This window comes from Elaeis guineensis, chromosome 9, assembly GCF_000442705.2.
Source record: "Elaeis guineensis isolate ETL-2024a chromosome 9, EG11, whole genome shotgun sequence".
NCBI classification, from domain to species: domain Eukaryota; kingdom Viridiplantae; phylum Streptophyta; class Magnoliopsida; order Arecales; family Arecaceae; genus Elaeis; species Elaeis guineensis.
Genome location: NC_026001.2, coordinates 3,295,225 through 3,313,214, shown reverse-complemented (window position 1 = coordinate 3,313,214; position 17,990 = coordinate 3,295,225). Strand labels below are relative to the sequence as shown.

At 40.9% G+C, this 17,990-nt stretch overlaps 1 protein-coding gene and 1 pseudogene across 1 annotated transcript; both read left to right on the top strand.

Annotated features, from left to right (window-relative positions):
- The first annotated feature begins 9,665 nt into the window (after positions 1-9,665).
- On the top strand, positions 9,666-10,750 carry LOC105052073 (NDR1/HIN1-like protein 1). The gene is given in 2 exon segments (XM_010932776.4): positions 9,666-10,264; positions 10,267-10,750. Coding segments are annotated over 2 exon segments (657 nt in total). The 5' UTR covers positions 9,666-9,795; the 3' UTR covers positions 10,455-10,750.
- A 1,149-nt stretch (positions 10,751-11,899) lies between these two features.
- LOC140851636 (NDR1/HIN1-like protein 10) lies at positions 11,900-16,468 on the top strand (annotated as a pseudogene).
- The last annotated feature ends 1,522 nt before the right edge of the window (positions 16,469-17,990 follow it).

The window sequence follows — 17,990 nt, the reverse complement described above, 5'->3', positions numbered from 1 at the left end:
TTGTGACAATCAAGAGGAACACACAATTGAGAATCTAGTATGGAAGGACCAAGCATATCAAGGTGGATTTCATGTGTTTTTGTGATAGTCATTTATGTTTTCTAGGATATGCGTTAACTTGTTGCAACGATATATAGCTTTTCAATGTAGCTTTTCAATGTGGCACGATGTTTGGATGTTTGGTTCAAAACATCAAACTTATTGATGAAATTGATAAATGCTGGCTCTGGAGGATATCATTTCACTTGGCACAGTGCCGACGAGGTTATGACAAGACTTGAGAAAGATGAAAAAATGTGCCATAGTATTGATGGCCTCTGGGGTTTTCAGTTCTTTGGTCATCCATCTTCATCGAAGAACATATGACCATGCTGCTTGCTTTATCAAATATTTCATAGAAAAGAAGCCCCTTCACTGTTTTTGGGTTAGTTCTGCATGTCCTGCCCTGCTATATTTTTTCTTGTGTTAGGAGAGGTGTCAGGCAGAATGATGTGTCTTTACTTGCGGGAAATTTTGACAGGCAGTTGGTGAGGATATTCTTTGGTCATCTATCTTATTCATAAGCATAAATGTTGGTGAGATGTTCACACTCACGCCACGACTGTCACCACAGCCCAATCCTTGTGCTAGGAATACTTCCAGCACGCCAGAATAGCCTCCAAGAAGTTCCTTCCAACTGTATCAGGAGCATCTGGGTTTGATTAACTAGATTTGTTCCTTCCTGTTAGTTGACTTCCTTTCTTGATATTGTGGAAATTGGGAGGGGTGGGGGATGCATCAGTTTGCTTTCTCCCCTCATGCAGCAGGTTGTTAGGTCATAGCTAGGTAGAATTTTTTTTTGGTTGATCCATAGCTGTCCGAGGTCCAGTAAGTGGATTGGCATTGGAACAGGAGTCAACAGCATGCATCCATTGATGCTGTTGGCATCCTTGATCTTGTTGCTTATATATTAGGGTCATTGTCAGTGCAGTCCATCTTTGGTGGCTTAGGACATCTTCAGCGGAAGCAATCGAAGAATGCATATTTATATGGGAAACCACTGGCTTTTGTATCGTTGGACTGCTGATGGTTTTAATCGCTGTCATAAGTGTAGTTAGACCTGATTCGGGGTGCTCCTATTACCTGGTTATGGTACGAATTTCTTTCTATGTTCTCCTTTAATTGTAGGCCTGACGATTAGTTGGGTCTTAACTCAATGACCTGAAATCAATCTGATCTAGTGATCCAACAACCTGAGCTGACCATGACCTCACCTTTCCCTTTCTAGTCCTCTTCTTTTTCCTTCTATCTTTCAGTTTATCTCTGTTGTCACTTCCAACGACCCTTCTGACCACGCACTCTCCATCTCCCTTGAGCTTGCCAAGTTCACCACCAGGGTCCCGAGTGCTTGGAGATAGAGCGCCGAGGTTGAAGGTGGTGGTGGAGACGTGAAGATGGATGACTAAGACCAAGGGTGTGTGAGAATCATCTGGTGATTGGATGTTGAATATGCATTTGGTCAGGTTGGGTCGGGCTGTAGCATATAGCATCCGGTTAGGTTAGGACCCAGCCCACTGACAGGCCTACTTGAATATAGATGTCCTGTTCATTTTTGGCCGTTCCGTTGCTTCCATTAATGACCCCCATTTCTTTTTTTTTTTTTTTCATTTCCCACAATCATGTTTTGGGGAAGAGAACAATGCATGATTAAAAGGAAAATATGGATATAAATACAAATATAAATCTAATAATTAAATTTTTTAACTATAAAATCAAAAATATTATTAAATGGATCGTAAATCAAATTAATCTCATATTAATATAATTATATATGTTTCTTAAAATTTTTTGAGTGCTCTCTAAATTAAATAGAGTTATAAATAAAATTGATATCCCGATTTGAATCGGATAGTTGTCTATCCATATCCATATTAAATTTTATTTTATTAGATATAAATACGAATACAAATATTAGTTAAATGTTTAAATTTTTATTTATATTTGAAAATATTCGGATACAAAATCAGATCTGAATGGATATTATCTAGTCTGCTTTCACTGCTTAATCTCTTAGGGAGAGGGATTATAGATGCAACAAATTGTGGTGTCAATAAAGTCCATTATTTGGGGAGTGGTATTGAAAGATCATTTTTCATTATATATATATATATGTTGCTATTTGCTGCCATCTGATGATTACAAACTTGTAAGATTTGGCGGATGATTTAGTGATGCGAAGCCTTAGTATCAATAATAATGTGTGATAGATAATAATGTGTGATAGGGTTGCTATGGCGATAGATCGGGATGGGTGGTTCTAGGCTACCCCAAATTGCATGGTTTCATGGCAGTACAATGCCAAAGCAACTAACGTGAACCACGTTCCACCGACTTGACTTCTTCCCTGCTTGCACTGTAGCAATGTCTGGGTAAGACAGGAAATGAATGGTACGTGAAAGGTGTTCAGAGTTACAGGGTTCCGTTCCTGGCATTATAATTTTCTCCTACATAGGTAGGAATTGGTCCTGGGAAATAATATCTTGGAAGAAAAGAGAGCTGGGAAGCTTCCAAATAAAGCTTGCTTGTATGGATGAGGATTGATATCATGTGGTCGAGATAGCTCAGGGTTGCATTCTTTCGGTGGGAAGGATGTGATGCAAGTCTCTTTTTATTGACCTCATCCATTCCTTGGAGACAGCTGGTGGGCCCTTTTGGTAAATGTAATCCAGGGGGTCTCCGGTTTGTGGCCCCTCAGACGTGATGCGCACCATTAGGTGTGAGCTTTTTTTGTCCCCCCCTGAGCCACTGTTTGGGATATTGGCCTAACTGACCACCCACCGTATCATGTGCTTTCATATTCTTGAGTACCTTGATTTCTAGTGTAGGTGAAAGGTTGGTTGGATTGTAATCTTCAACAAGCACCATCTGATGTGCGAGGTTATCAGCTGATTTGTCTTTCTATAACATAGCCCTGGTGCCCTTTTTGGTGTGAGGTATAATTCTACAACGGCTATTTGTGTTAAAAGGTGTTAGCCTACCCCAGTCCTGGTTAGGACTAGGATAAAGGATCCAATGGTGTACGCATATATATTCATATGCGTCTCCGAAGATATATACTCCCATGATTTGTGGTCCTTGCTGATGTTACCAAATACTTGTGGTATGCAATATATCAAACAGGGGGAAGTGGCTGTTGGAATAATGCATACCAATTCAGCAGCAGAATCGTATGCAGAAGACCATTTCACTGTAACACCGGACACTGTGGATTACTACTAGAAAAATATTTCCCTTGCACACACTAGAAGAAAAGATTCTTGCCATCATTCACATTGTTATTTTGTTCCAGTTGGCATTTCGTAGAAGCTGCTTCTTTGTGCACAAGATCAAGATTTGCTCCGTCCGTGCAGCGGGACAGCTCATGGTTTGGTAGGCTGCTAATAGAAAATATTTCATTCTTCTTCTTCTTCTTCCGTGTGACGATAAATGTGAAGTCGGTCATATAAGGTGACTCGCCTAACACGTGCCCGTCTTGACCCTCTTTGATTGACCAACTTGTCTTGAGCGACCTGGAGACCTTGGTATAATTTGTAATTAGATATGTGGGCATGGATGGCCACGCAAATAGAAACGCACGCCGGAAGCTTCTCACCTCTGTCTCTTTTCATGTGTTTCATATGATGTATCTTTTTTGTATTAGTGTAGAATCGTACAACGAGGGACCGCTTGGTAGTATCGATTGAACTGATTGATGATAGATGTGAACCGGCCAACCAACCATAGTTTTCTTCTGTGTGAATTCTTTAGGTCCACTGGCGCATTTCAGATCCCTACTAGTGATTTTGTCCGTCTCAGTGTGTCGTAACTTTATCTTCCTTTCAGCATAGATGGAACTTGAATCTCAAATTTTGTAAAACTAATAAAAAAATCTCATATTATTATTGTGGGTCGATTAGGCTATCGATATGGGAAAAACTAATAGGCAAAAAAAAAAAAAAAAAAGGAAATAATTGTATTTGAGAGTAAAGCTGGATAATTTTATTAATTTTGAAAAATACTTTACTTTACCGTGTCACTCCCTTCCCTCTCTCAACGGCAACATATGGTGGTTAGCGGACTGTCATGTGGGGCCGTCTGTCTTCCACATTCCTAATCTTGGACCGCCATCTTGTTCTTAAACTTTCATGAATCTAATTCTTCATTTGACAGCATCAATTTCTAGGTTCATGATTTGATCTAAAATTTAATTAGGATTTCAATACACAAAATCATTGAAAATAGCATATAAACAAAATAAAAGGTTCTCATGGAATTTCAGGTATTGCATTTAGAAGTCTCTGTTTGCTTGCATTTTTAGATGCAACTACATCTAGAATGTTGTATTTACATTTGCAGGCATCTTGGCTTACTTGTACCGGAAAAGGTTTTATATTTTTTTTTGGTTGTTTGATCTGAAGAGAGTTCGATCACCCTACACTTAACATGATAAGATTACCTCCAATGATAATATTATATCATTATTATGTTATGACACCATAATTATTATAATATTATACTATAATATAATTATAATGATATTACATAGTATATTATAACTGATGAAAAGATGGTAATATAATATAATATTAATAATTATGATAATATATATTTTCTTATGAATAATATAACATGTTAGAACAAAATATACATAATATCACATAACATTTGATAATACAGTATAGTGTAATGTCATGAAATAATCATGCAATATAATACAATATAGTTTAATATTTTCTAATAATATAAATAATATTTAATACAACTTAAGACAACACGATATAATTAATATAATATAATATATAATACAATATTATATTATATAAGGAATGCCTCTGTGAGCTTATCCCTCGTTTGTCCCTGGCAGCCCTTACTTTAATTTCCTATTCTTTGCTGTATAGCGTTCCTTCTGCATTGCTATTTTTCACTTCTGTTAATATCGCCCCTTTTCAGTTAGCATGAATGTTGCAGTTTCAGTATTAAAGGCAGAGTTTCTAAAGAGATCTTGTTAGGACTTTCTGAAGACAGCATGGACATAGTGGTCAGTTTGTGTCAGGTGTTCGGAATGGAAATTCTTTCTGAGTACTTTTGCTACTGACCACCACCACCACCACCGTTGGTTCAAGGGTATCCTTAGCCTAAGCCTTTGCAAGTTGGAGGCCCCTATCAAACAAGCTGTTCTCTGGACCCTTCAGGAAAACAAAAATGCTTAATTTGGTAGCACTCAAATGCTTAAAGTCGAGCAAAGTTTTTAAAGCCTGGACAATCTGGGGCGTTTCAGTTAACAAGTGCAATTATTTTAAACGACTATGTACCTAAAGGCATGCCGTGGAGAGGCTACCCCACCATAGCTTCAGTGGGTCGATATTATATTCAAAATAGTGGATGGTGGAGCATGGAGAAGATAGCCAAAGGGAAAAGCGTGGTGGAGCGATGAGTGCGTGGATAGAAAGGAGACAAAGGTAGGTAGCATGTCCAAATTGTGGAGGTTTGTAGATTGACTCGGCTTTGGGAAATCTGTCGCTGTTCAGTGGCCCCCAACTGGTCCCTCCACTCCTAGCCAAAGCCAATGCCAATGTCAAGAGGCCCAAATCCGAGTGTTCCTTCTGCTCGTCATATTCCACAAAACTTTTACTGTTTTATCTGCTATAGGACTAGGAAAAAAATGTGAAACAATTGGGAAATGTTCCAGTAATCTAGTAACCTGCATGCATGATATGGTTACATAGTAATGCGTATTTTTTATATTAATTCTTTCACCATTAGTCTATGCTTGACACTGTAGGACCGCAAAGATAAAGGGTAACCAGAGAGATATAGATCAGACGGGATATTCCCCTCGTATAATTGGGACTGGCGTCATGCGAGTACCGCTCTTGAGGAATTATGGACGTAATAATGACGTGAGACGCATCATTCCTCTGGATAACTATTCTATTGTTATGCTCTAACATATCCTCTTCATTTATTTACCTCTCCACAACTTTTGTATTGAATCGAGTATTTGAACTGTGTCGCACGAAGCCAAAGACTAGCTTGATGGTAGATTTGATTGTGTGGCAATCTAGAACCAAGAAGATTGGCTGGCCCATTGGAGGCTTTTGTCGTATCCCCAGCTGGATGCTTCCAATCTTAAAACTCTTGCTCCTCGATCACTGAACATGTTGACCAAGCTGTCTCTATGGTTAATCGCATGAGCAAGAGATTTCCGGCCAGATGGCTTCTAAGGCTTCGATCCCAAAAACATCCCCGTTGTTTGGATCTTCTCCTCTTTATAATTTTATGGGGCGTTCATACTTGACACAGCTCAGAGGATCCAGTTTAAGCAATCGTCATCGAGTGATAGCCTGTTATTTTATGGGTCCATTCGAGGTCAGTTCAATCCGATGCACTGCATGGAATCCAAGTGATGATGGGTTGCCATACAAAATATAATTAACAAGTAAATTGCATCTCCTTGGTTCACGCATGGACTCGAGATTATTTGGACTTGACATGATGTGGCTACGTCTCGTTATCTTTTGTTGATTGATCTAAGGATGGCGATGCACGAACAGGGACGGGCTATCAAATTGAATCCCCTCTTTCTTTGGTTGATTGGTCAACTTAAAGTCGCCCCTGAAAGCCTCCATACTCTTTAGGAAAAATTTTACTATCTCGTCGCGGTGACGTCTTCAGCCTGTAGAGATGGCGTTCCAAGCAACGCGTTTTGTGCAACGCCATGTCAACGAATTCGTGTCGGCAGTGGCAGCGCCGATTCGCATGTGATCTGGTTCTTCCTGTCAATTTATTCCACGACGTTATGCAGGGCATTATTCCTTTACCCTTTTTTTAGTGGCGGTGCGGATAGAGACTCCTTACCGATCTCGGATGCCTCTCTTTAATCTACATCAGTCCACCCATGAAAGATCCAAGGGCTATAATCAAAAGGCCACCCGTACGCGTGTGGGCTCACCCACGTATTAAGTGGGAGATCCGGACATTATTCTGAGTCATTGACCGCAACGTTCCGTACAATTAACTTTGTAATGAGTCATTATTAGTGGCGAACGAATAAATAAATAACTAATAGTTTCCATTCCCGAAATGGTCCTCCTTTCGGGGTTAATTTTCTTCCTCTTTTATTTATTTTAAAATAAATTATATTCATAATTTCTAAACTAAATTAAATTTTTTTAAATAATTTTAAATTATAAAATTTTAAATTTTAACCCTCCAACTACTTGAATTCATTTAATGTTGTCTTCAGATACGATTTCAACCATTTTCTCTCATCGAAAATCTGATCTGACAAAATCTAATACTTACGTAGAGTACTTTGCTGAATTAGATTTAAATATTTTTAAAAAAATGATGATATGGATAAAAATATTTTTAGCCATCTTCTCCCTCCATCACTCCGATCGGATCCGATATTCCATCATCTCAAGAACTGCACCAAGTGACCCTCCTTGATACGATCGTTGTCAATCTTGACTTTCAAAAGCTCACCATGGCGGTTCCTATCCTCATCTTCATTGCCTTCATCATATCCCCCTCTACCTGCATGTAGCCTCCTCTACTCCTTGTGACTCTGTCATCGCCATAGCCCCCTCGCCTCTACCATAGCCCCTTCCACCATGGCAATCCCCGCCCTCATCTCCTCCGCCGTTCGAACCTCACCTTCAGCACCAAACTCAAGACCGCAAGCCCTGATCGTTGCCTCATTTTCACCACCACAGCCTCTCACCTAGGATCCAACTCCTCCCCCATCACCTTCAAGATCTTCATTAACGGTGTCGACGTCACCTGACCAGACCTCTTCAACGACAGTCGGACCATTATCCACGGCCTCTAGGGCTTCATCAACCCTCTTTCCTTGCTTTCTTACCATTGGTATGCAAAGCTTATCGGCCTTGAAGAATGACACCGAGAGCTGAGGGGAGTCACGATTATGGTAGTGGTGGAAGAAAAATTTGGTATCGGCGGCAGCGGTGGAGGAGAAGAAAGGAAGGGCAGGGAGAGCCAGAGCAGAGAGGAGAGTTGATCTTGGCTTTGAGGCCATGGAGGGCACGAGCAGTGGCATCGTAGGCACGAGTCAGATGTGGGCTTCTTCCAAGTGTCCTAGATCTCTGTGGTGAACCATCCTACACAAAGGGTTCGATCGGCAACAGTGACAGCGAAGGGGGTTGCTCTCCGTAGACTTCGAGCAGCAATGGAGACGGCAAGTGGGTCGTTTCCATGGGCTTCAAGCAACGATGGGGATGGCGGAGGGAGAGCAGATGGTTAGGAGATACTGATGGCAGTGGCTGAGATTGGAGGTGGACATGGGTGAGGGGACACTGTTGGCAGCGGAGTAGGCGGCCATGACTGCAGTGGCGAAGTTGAAGGATCCAAAGTTGGAGAGCCGAAAGGGGTCATGGTCGAGGTGGACCTAACGATTGAAGTTGGGGAAGGTGGCAGAGTGGAAGAGAAGGTGGGCATGGAGGGATAGGCGGGAGGGAAGGAAGCAAGAGCAATGGAGAGAATAGCTTTTTTTTTTTTTTTTAACCATACTATTAAATATTTTTAAATAATATAAGCCACATCAATTCTGAATTGAGTTATACAAGTAAATTTTATTCTATATGAACATCAAATTTTGTCGGATCAAATTTTCGATGAGAAAAAAGGATCGGAACCATATCTGAGGACAGGGTTCAGATAATTAGAGAGTTAAAGTTTAAAATTTTATTGTATAAAAATTATTTTTAAAAATCTAATTTAATTTAGAAGCTATGGGTATAATTATATTATATTTTATTTTATTTTTATCATTAAAAACTAGGGCCGCGCCGTTATTTTTCCACCGTAGACTTCCCGGTGAGCACCCCGCGCCCTGTCACGTCATCAATCATCATCCCCTTGTAATCCCTCAATCCAAAATGCTTTACATCCACCGACTCCTTAGCACGGATCTACCATCCTTTCTTTCTACGGGAATGAAGTTTGAGAAACGTGATTGGGACCAAAAAAGAGGGGTTGCGGATGGTGGAAACACCATTATAAATACCGAAATACTATGGTTTTATAGGCTAACTAACTATGATCCCCATATAACCGACCTGCTTTAAGATTATTATTTTTCATTATGATAAAAATAATGACCTTTGTGTGCCTAATTTAACTTGCAACGGACTTATTGAAAAAATAACGTATTACAGCTTTTTATCATGTTACATATATTGAATGTAGACAATGACACATACTCATGAGAAATTATATGTTTTGGCTTGTCTCTAGACAATGGTTGAAAGATAAATAACCTATGTTCAAAATTATTATTGCTATCTTCAAATAAACAGGTTCGTTGTGAAACAATAGCCACTATTCCCATGGTACAACAGCTTTTAGAACTAAATAATCATTTATATGATTATTATAGGAATACACAAAATGCACCAAGAGGACCACGGAAACTATTACGATGGTCGTGGTCATTATTTTAATATTAACAACTTCGGCACTCAAAACAGTAAGCGGCATTGCTGGCATAAAAGGGCAGCGGTTTCCTTTTGAAAACATGAAAAAGGAAAATCTTAACACAACCAAAAGAAAAAAATCTCCTGCGGAGCATCTTATGCCCACCCAGCCTCATCTCTACTCGTACCCTCCGCTTATTAATTCCCCACCATCCTCATCGCATCATCTCCCAGTCTCGCCCATTTCCTTCCCCACTCCTCCGCTAACCCATCTCTCCCACTCCAACTCCTCGCCGGCGGCCTCGGAGGCGGCGGCTCCGCCACCACAACCACCGTCACCATGTCTGCCAAGGGGGACGACTGCGGCAAGCACGAGTGGTGCAAGTGTCACAAGACCGAGTGGTGCAAGTATTGCAAGCCCTGCCGCCCCATCGTCGCCTGGATCTTGGCCTTCATCATACTGATCCTCTTCATCATCCTCGTCATCTGGCTGGTCCTCCGCCCCACGAAGCCCAAATTCTACCTCCAGGACGCCTCCGTGTACGTCTTCAACGTCTCCGACCCGGACAACCTGGTCTCCTCCACCCTTCAGGTGACCATCTCCACCCGCAACCCCAACGACCGCATCGGCATCTACTACGACCGCGCGGACGTGTTCGCCTCCTACAAGTACCAGCAGATCACCCTGGCGACGGCGGTGCCGCCCTTCTACCAGGGCCACAAGGACATCGACGTGTGGTCCCCCTACCTCTACGGCTTGAACATCCCGGTGGCGCCGTTCCTGGCGCAGTCTCTCCTCCAGGACAAGTCCTCGGGTTCCTCCTCCTCCACGTCAAGGTCGACGGCCGGATCCGGTGGAAGGTGGGATCCTGGACCTCCGGCCACTACCACCTCTTCGTCACCTGCCCGGCTTTCCTTTCTTTCGAGACCGGGCAGGGAATCGACGACCCCACGGCCATCAAATTCCAGCAGATCTCCACCTGCAGCGTCGACGTCTGATACGATCCATCCATCTTCGCATGATTTCTGAGTCCTTTTTTCTTTTTTTGTCTTTTTCCCCACTGTAACTGAAAGGGGAGGAAAACAAGGGGTTTAATTTTACGTTTAAGGGTACAGTTCGTTGGGGGGGTAATAACGACGGCATGTGGAAAGATACTCGGCTGCGTGTATATTACCAGTTGAAGACTACGATGGGGAATAATAAAGGGGTCAGACTTAGAGGGTAAGATTTCTGTAACGTGTAATAGCATAGTTAATTGTGAATAAAGTAATTGTGGGCTTTGCTACGTTGGAAAGAGTTGGACCACCACTCCGTTTGGGGAGCGCATGTCATATGGTAAAGCACTGCACTATGCTGGTAGATATCACAAAAAATGCCATAGAAAACAATCACACAAATAGTGCATGCCTATTATGTACTTTGCCAGTGAGAGTAGTCAAAAAGTTACCTATTAGCTGTCCTACATTTATATATAGGAACAGTGTGATACATGCATGTAATGATTTTTTTTTTTTTAATAAAAAAGTATGATAAATCTTCTTGGTTGGACATCCTTTTCTCGTGTCATGATTAGGTTGATGTCTCATCGCTGATGTGTGTGTACAACAACATCGGATTCTCTACCTAAAGAAAAGAGAGATCAGTGAAGTTGAAAGTGGATATAAGACAATGGTCTTAAGAAAAAAGAAACAAAGATATAAAACGATTTTGCAATCACCATCCTACCGTTTTGTATCTCACTCATCCTAATTGAAAATTCAAATTCTTCGGTGCTCCCATCCATTTAGCAACAAATTAGAACTTACCGTCCATCTTTCTCCATGTCAACAATTTGATGCAATTATCCAACTCAAAACGAAGAAATTAATTATCGAGCAAAGTAGAACCAATAATTGGAGAGACCTTGTAGCCTCTTGCTACAGCAGGAGAGTGGGTAGCCTTCGGCTTATCTCTTTGTTGATGTCCTTTTCAGCTGCCCAATCTTAATCATGTGTGGGAAAAAAAGCATCGAAATGGACATCAGGTGAAAGGCCCCATATCAAATTATCAAGGTGACAATTTGATCCATGAATATAGCCTTGGTAATCCAAGTTGTTGAAAGTCACCAAGACACAAGCTAGCTGAAAGTTGTCGGGCTACCATTTTTTTTTCATATTAATGTATTGACCAGACAAGTAAGCCTGTACAGACCTCTTGCAATTAATCAAATCGAAGGAGGTACCATTTTTCTTCTTGCATTCTAGAATAGAATTACAAACATCTTGTAACTAAGCAATCCCTTTCATCATTTTTCTTATAATTATCTCACTATTCTTTTGTTATCATACAAACCTTGGAGAGAGATTACCTCCTCAAAATTTTGAATTAGAGCATCAAAATATTGAATTAAATATATTATTAATAAACCAACACATAAAGGTCACAAGGATCATTTATTTACAGCATGGGGAACACCCATTCTGCAGGTTTGATTCTCTTTAGGATTTCGGTAATTTTGCCAGATCTCACATGAAGCATCCATGATGTAATTGCCACATTTCGTTTGTAGTGACCAATTTGGATTGGCTTTTCTGGGCTGCCTAATTAGGACAACTAAAAATATAAGGGAAATCACTGCATTATAATTAAAGAACAATTTTCATAAAGCACAACCGTGCTTCCTATTTGCTCCACATCCATGGACCCTGTACTCAAGTTAATATGAGTTTGCACCAACTTGGAATAAATACTTGTTTGCCCCTATAAGAGGGATTAGCTCTTTTTCGTAAACTAATGCAAATAAGCCACATAATTAAAGACGGCCAGCTCCATCTTGCCTATGTAGTTGCAGTGCCAGTGAGGGCTGATACCTAGATAACAGCTCCTCGGACCAAGATTACGGAGCACATCAAAGAGACCTATCTTTTGGAAAGGAATTGTATCAGAAAGGCAGGTAACCAATAGTATATGCACCTAGCTACCAGCCACCAAAAGCAATAAAGAATGAAGACTATTACGAAAAGAGAGGAGATAAAGGGCGAGAGAACAGCAAGTTGGTGGCTATCTTTTTCAAAGTAGTTTCTGTGCATGGATGCGATTGTGACTCCAAAGGGTCTCTAAGATGCTCATGAGATGCAAGAGAAACACAAAAGAATGACAATTTGATTTGATGGCATAGGTGAGACCATCTTCACGGTATCTACTTGGGATAACGATGCTCCATCTAACGTTCACACGTTATTCTAGATTTGATGATGAATGATTGTGCAGGATTGGGTGGCGTCGTATTAAGACTTGAGCAGGTTAATTTGGTTTCTGGCTAGTTCTTGGTTGGTTTCCATTAGGTTTAGCCCATGCTCGGACCCAGGTTGCACAATGTGGACTCTATTCTGTTCCCTCTTGTTGATCTATGGTCAAGGATTCTGGGTGCTATATTTACGCCAAAATTAGAAGTCTCTCGACCGTCGCTGCCGGACTTCAGTGTGGTAGCGGAGTGGCGTTGTAACTGGATCCAAAAAAAATTGCTACATGACTGGTAGTTTTGGCCTGTGTACAAGGTCATCAAAAGCCTTTTATCTGGGCATTTCCAAAGTAAAGAAGCCTTAAATTTCAGCCATGCAAGTTGCTGACTGATGCCGAGATGAACTGAGATCATCTTTGCCATCGTGGGAGGTTGAGTGGAAAATGAAATAATTAGGGATAATTTAACAAAGATCTACTATATTGTTTAGAGAGAATAAAGTTTACCGATTAATATTTTTTTGAATTTTTTGCATGTATATCCTTCCAAACATTCAAATTCACATGAATATCCTTTCAAAATTGATATTTGTATGTATGCCCTCATAAAATACTTATTTTGGATGTATATCCTTCTTTTTTCTTATTTTTTGTATATTACCCATATCATTTAATGTTATTAAAAAATTAATAGTTTAAAATTTAAATGATCAAAATATTCTCATGGGTATATGTACAAAAAAAAATTACAATAATATATGTATAAATAGCAATTTCATATGGTTATTCATGCAAATTTGAATGTTTAGAAGGATATACACAAAAATTCTAATTTAATTTTTATCTATTTCATCTAGATAGATTCAGACCCTCTTACTCTACAATGTAGTAACATATTACATAATATAATAAATGATGATGATATTATATAATATTTTATATATTAGAATACTATATTATATTTTATTTTTAGACAAATAGAATGATTGTGTCTATCTTATAACAACATGATATATTTTATACACTTCATAAATATATTTTTAATATAATTTATTTTAAAATAAAATATAATAAATTATAAATTTTATTGTTATATAATGCTCAAATCCACAACTATATCCATTCTATGTAAATGTACAAACTAATCATCTAATACTAGGTTTAGATGCTTTTCTTAGAAATATATTATTATATATTACAGGAAATATGGATGGTTATATTTTTTTTTTAAATAAAATAATTTTGATCTATCATTTGATAAAGAGATCATTTTATCTATGTAAATTAATAATTAAATAAATTTATTATTTTAGTTATATATGTTAATTTTTCTCTATTAGAATCAGGAAAGAATTAACAAACCAAGAGAAGTGTTTTATGTTAAGGATTTTTTATGTGTATACCCTTCCAAATATTCAAATTTGCGTGGATAGCCTCATAAAATTGCTATTTATATATATATCCTTATAAATATTTTTTTGCACATCTATCTATGAGGATATTTTAGTTATTTTAATTTTAAATATTAATTTTTAACGGTATTAGATGACATAGGCACATATGCAAAAAAAGATATTTTGTGAGGATATACATGCAGATATCAATTTTGAAAGGGTATCTATGTAAATTTAAATATTTAGAAAGATATACATGTAATTTTTTTTATTAAAAAAAAAAAACTGGGAATGAAACCTGCTCTGACCTCTTCCGGAAGTTGTTTGGCTTAAAGGGATTGAAATAGTGATATTCCAAGTCCAAAAAGTGGATTAAGGTGTCATGGACCCAGAATAATTTAATTGTGACTTTTTTTTATGATGATCTTTAACTGTGACATATGATGCTGGATCGTGCCTTTGGATTATTTGCAAAAACGCTTGGGCAGATGAAAATCCAATGACATGAGCTTGCTAATCTCCATGTTGGTCTTCATGAATGACATGTGTTACATATTTGACTTACCCTTCCGACAGGTCCATTCAAATGGCCATTCCTTTCGTACCTGTGGATTGACCATTAACTCTCCTGATGGATGTAGTCCTATGTAATGCTGAAAATAAAATGATCAGTAGCTTTCCAGTTGAATTCCACAGGCATGCGTGGCCGACACTGACACAAGAAATTTTGTAGTAAGTTTTGCATACAGGATCCAAAAAGGCCACATATTGCCAAATCTAAAGGCGTAGGCCCATAAAACCCTCTCTCCGGTGACGGCATAACAAATGGATCAACGGGCGTCACTTCAATCGCCCTTTACCGGTTCTATGGTTTGGCACCAGCCAGCTGGCCCAGCTGACTCCAGGATAATAGCCTTGGGATTTTTTATTTTTTATTTTTTTTATTTTTTTTTTTGTTTTTGTGTGTGTGCAATATGGGAGGCTTGGGGCCACCCAGTAGCCTTGGGCTATTGTTAGGCCCATTAACAGCGATTCCTCGCCTTCCAAGTCTTCGACCAAGATGTTTTCATTTTTTGTCCTCCCTTTCGTCAATGCGTCACGTCCCAAGAAAACTTAGATCTCCAAGACTCCAACGTATAAGCCGGCCTGTACCCTGGTCTAGTCTTCCATTTTGACCAATCTATATATTAGAGAGAATTTCCCTGACCACGTCTACGAAATGATAAAATTAAACCTCCTTCTCCACATGAACTCCATCGATCTTCTATTTCTTCTCCACGCCCTCCCTCCACCCTTCTCGCCTCCAAGGCAACGCTTAACAAGGACTCTCTCTCTCTCTCCTCTCTCTCTCTCTCTCTCTCTATCTATCTATCTATGTATCAAGGACAGAAGCACCCCTGGGAAGAGCTCATTACGGCCCTCCAATTTCTCCAGAGCAGCGCTATGAGCAAATAAACCGCAGTTGCTGCTGTTGTCTCCTCAGCACCCTTATCAAAACCTTCATAGCCTTCTGTTTAGCTCTTGGCATCACCGTCCTCGTCCTTTGGCTGGTCTTTCGCCCCAGCAAGGTCCAAGTTAGCGTGGAGAAGGCCTCCCTCAGTACCTTCAATCTAACCACCAGCCCACCAATCTCCACTACAACCTTAGTGCCGATATCAGCATCCGGAACCCTAACAAGAGGATTGGAATATATTATGATTGGCTGGAAGCCGACCCCTTCTACCAGGGCCACAGGTTTGATTGGCAAGCACTCCCCTCCTTCTACCAAGGCCACAAGAACACAACCATGTTGTACCCAGTCTTCGAGGGGAACTCGGCGATTGAGCTGGGGGTTTCAGACATCGAGGACTTCAAGAAGGAGAACAAGTCCAGCTTCTTTAACGTGGACATCTGGCTCTTTGGGCAGGTACGTTACAAGTTTGGATCGGTGACCACGAGGCGTTACACAATGGGAGTGAGGTGCGAGTTGGGACTTCCTTTACCAGCTAATCCTGCTGCCAGCTTTACAAGGACCGAGTGCGATGTTGTGGATTACTAATTTCATTACGATTCATATATATTGTTCTTTTTTTGGTTGATAAATTTCATTGTTTTAATTCTTTTTATTTAGTCATCTTGTTCTGCTATTGTTAATATATCTGCGTAGGTTAAATCAAACTGGCCGTTTAAAGAAACAATAGATCTCTAGCCTTCACAGCAGAACTTCCATCAAGAAGACCCATCAACCAGAGTTTTGTAATGCGTTATTTCCGGTCATGAGGTAGCTTAGCTTCGTGGAAATTATAATATAATCTCGTGGACTATCCGATTACGTGAGCAATGAGAAATTCTCACGTTTCAACGAACATAGACGATGGGAACGGGATATATAGAAGTTCACGGGAATAGACCTAGCCAAACGCGACCGAGTCCACGTTCAACACTGTCAAGCCGGGGCTATGCGCCGCTGGAAACAGGCCAAAGCCAGACGCAAGACGTTAACAACTTATTAAGGAGTCCGCGTTGCTTGGATTGATGGTTAAAAAGAGTCATAGTTCATACTTATTTCGCTATCTTTTTTTTTTTTTTTGTAGAACTTTGCGCAATCTTCGGAGGTACATTGGTTCTTTTTATGAGCTGGAGTTTTTTATTAAAAAAAGAGAAAAGATTATCATTCGGAAAATCATATAATTTTTTTTCAGAAAACCTTCATTTGTAAGACAGGCGCACAGGTAATCACAATATATATCATTTTTACAATTTACCGAACGGTTCTCTGGTAACTATATATCAGTTACTGGTTAAGGTGTAAAATTTTTGCACAATTTAGTGATGCACAGCATCAGAAATGATGTACAATATTTTCTGTTGGTGCAAAAATCTGCTTGCGCCGGAGAAGTTGGAGTCGGTGAAAGCCGCGGTCGCCGCCAGGACCTGCAAGGAAAGTCTAAACCGGAGGTGGGGTTGCTCCGGCAAGACCCTCCGACGCTCAAGTCAGTTCTCTGCCTCAACAAGAATGGAGTGCTCGAATGAAGAATTTAGCAGAGTTTTGGGATAAGAAAATGAGCTTAAAGAATAACGTATCTGGGTCCCCCTTTTATAGGCGGAGGAGGCAACGGATTGATGGCGACGTTTGTAACCGTCTGGTAGTGGGCCGCCCATGGTCAGGGGAATTGATTGCAAAGGATAGTGGAGTAGACGCGTGGCCATCACCGTGGCTCGCCACGTGGAATCTGTTACGAGGGGTGGAGCAGCGTCCGTTGTCGTGACTCGCCAGCGGATGGGAGAATCGCATGGAATCCGTCGCAGGAGGTGGAGCAGGTTCGTGGCCGTTATTGTGGCCTGCCAGGGGGTAGTGGAGCTGTGCGGAATCTGCCACAGGAAGTGGAGCAGGGTGGCGATGGTTACTGCGGCCTGTCAGGGAATGATGGAACTGCGCGGAGTCCGCCACAGGAAGTGGAGCAGGGTCGTGGCCGTTTTGATGGCCTGCCAGGGGGTGCGGATCTGTTGATTGAAGCTCGGCAGCGGTCGGAGCCCGGTTTCTGTAGAGGTCCGGGAGAGGTCCTCCTGGCGGTTGGGGTCGTGAGTGGAGCCCGACTTCCGGGGGAGTCCGGGCGGAACCCTCTCGGAGCTGAAGTTGCGGGCGGAGCCCGACTCCCGTAGGAGTCCGGGCGGAGTCCTCAGCAGCCGTTGTTGAGGACGGAGCCCGGCTCCCATAGGAGTCCGGGCGGAGTCTGCTTGCGGCTGCAGTCGTTGGCGTCGAGGATGAAGCCCGGCTCCCTTAAGAGTCCGGGCGGAGTCTGCTTGCGGCTGCAGTCGTTGGCGTCGAGGATGAAGCCCGGCTCCCTTAAGAGTACGGGCGAAGTCTTCCTGCAATTAAAATTAAAGGCGAAGTCCGGCTCTCGTAGGAGTCCGGACGGGGCTTACCAGCGGTTGGTGCTG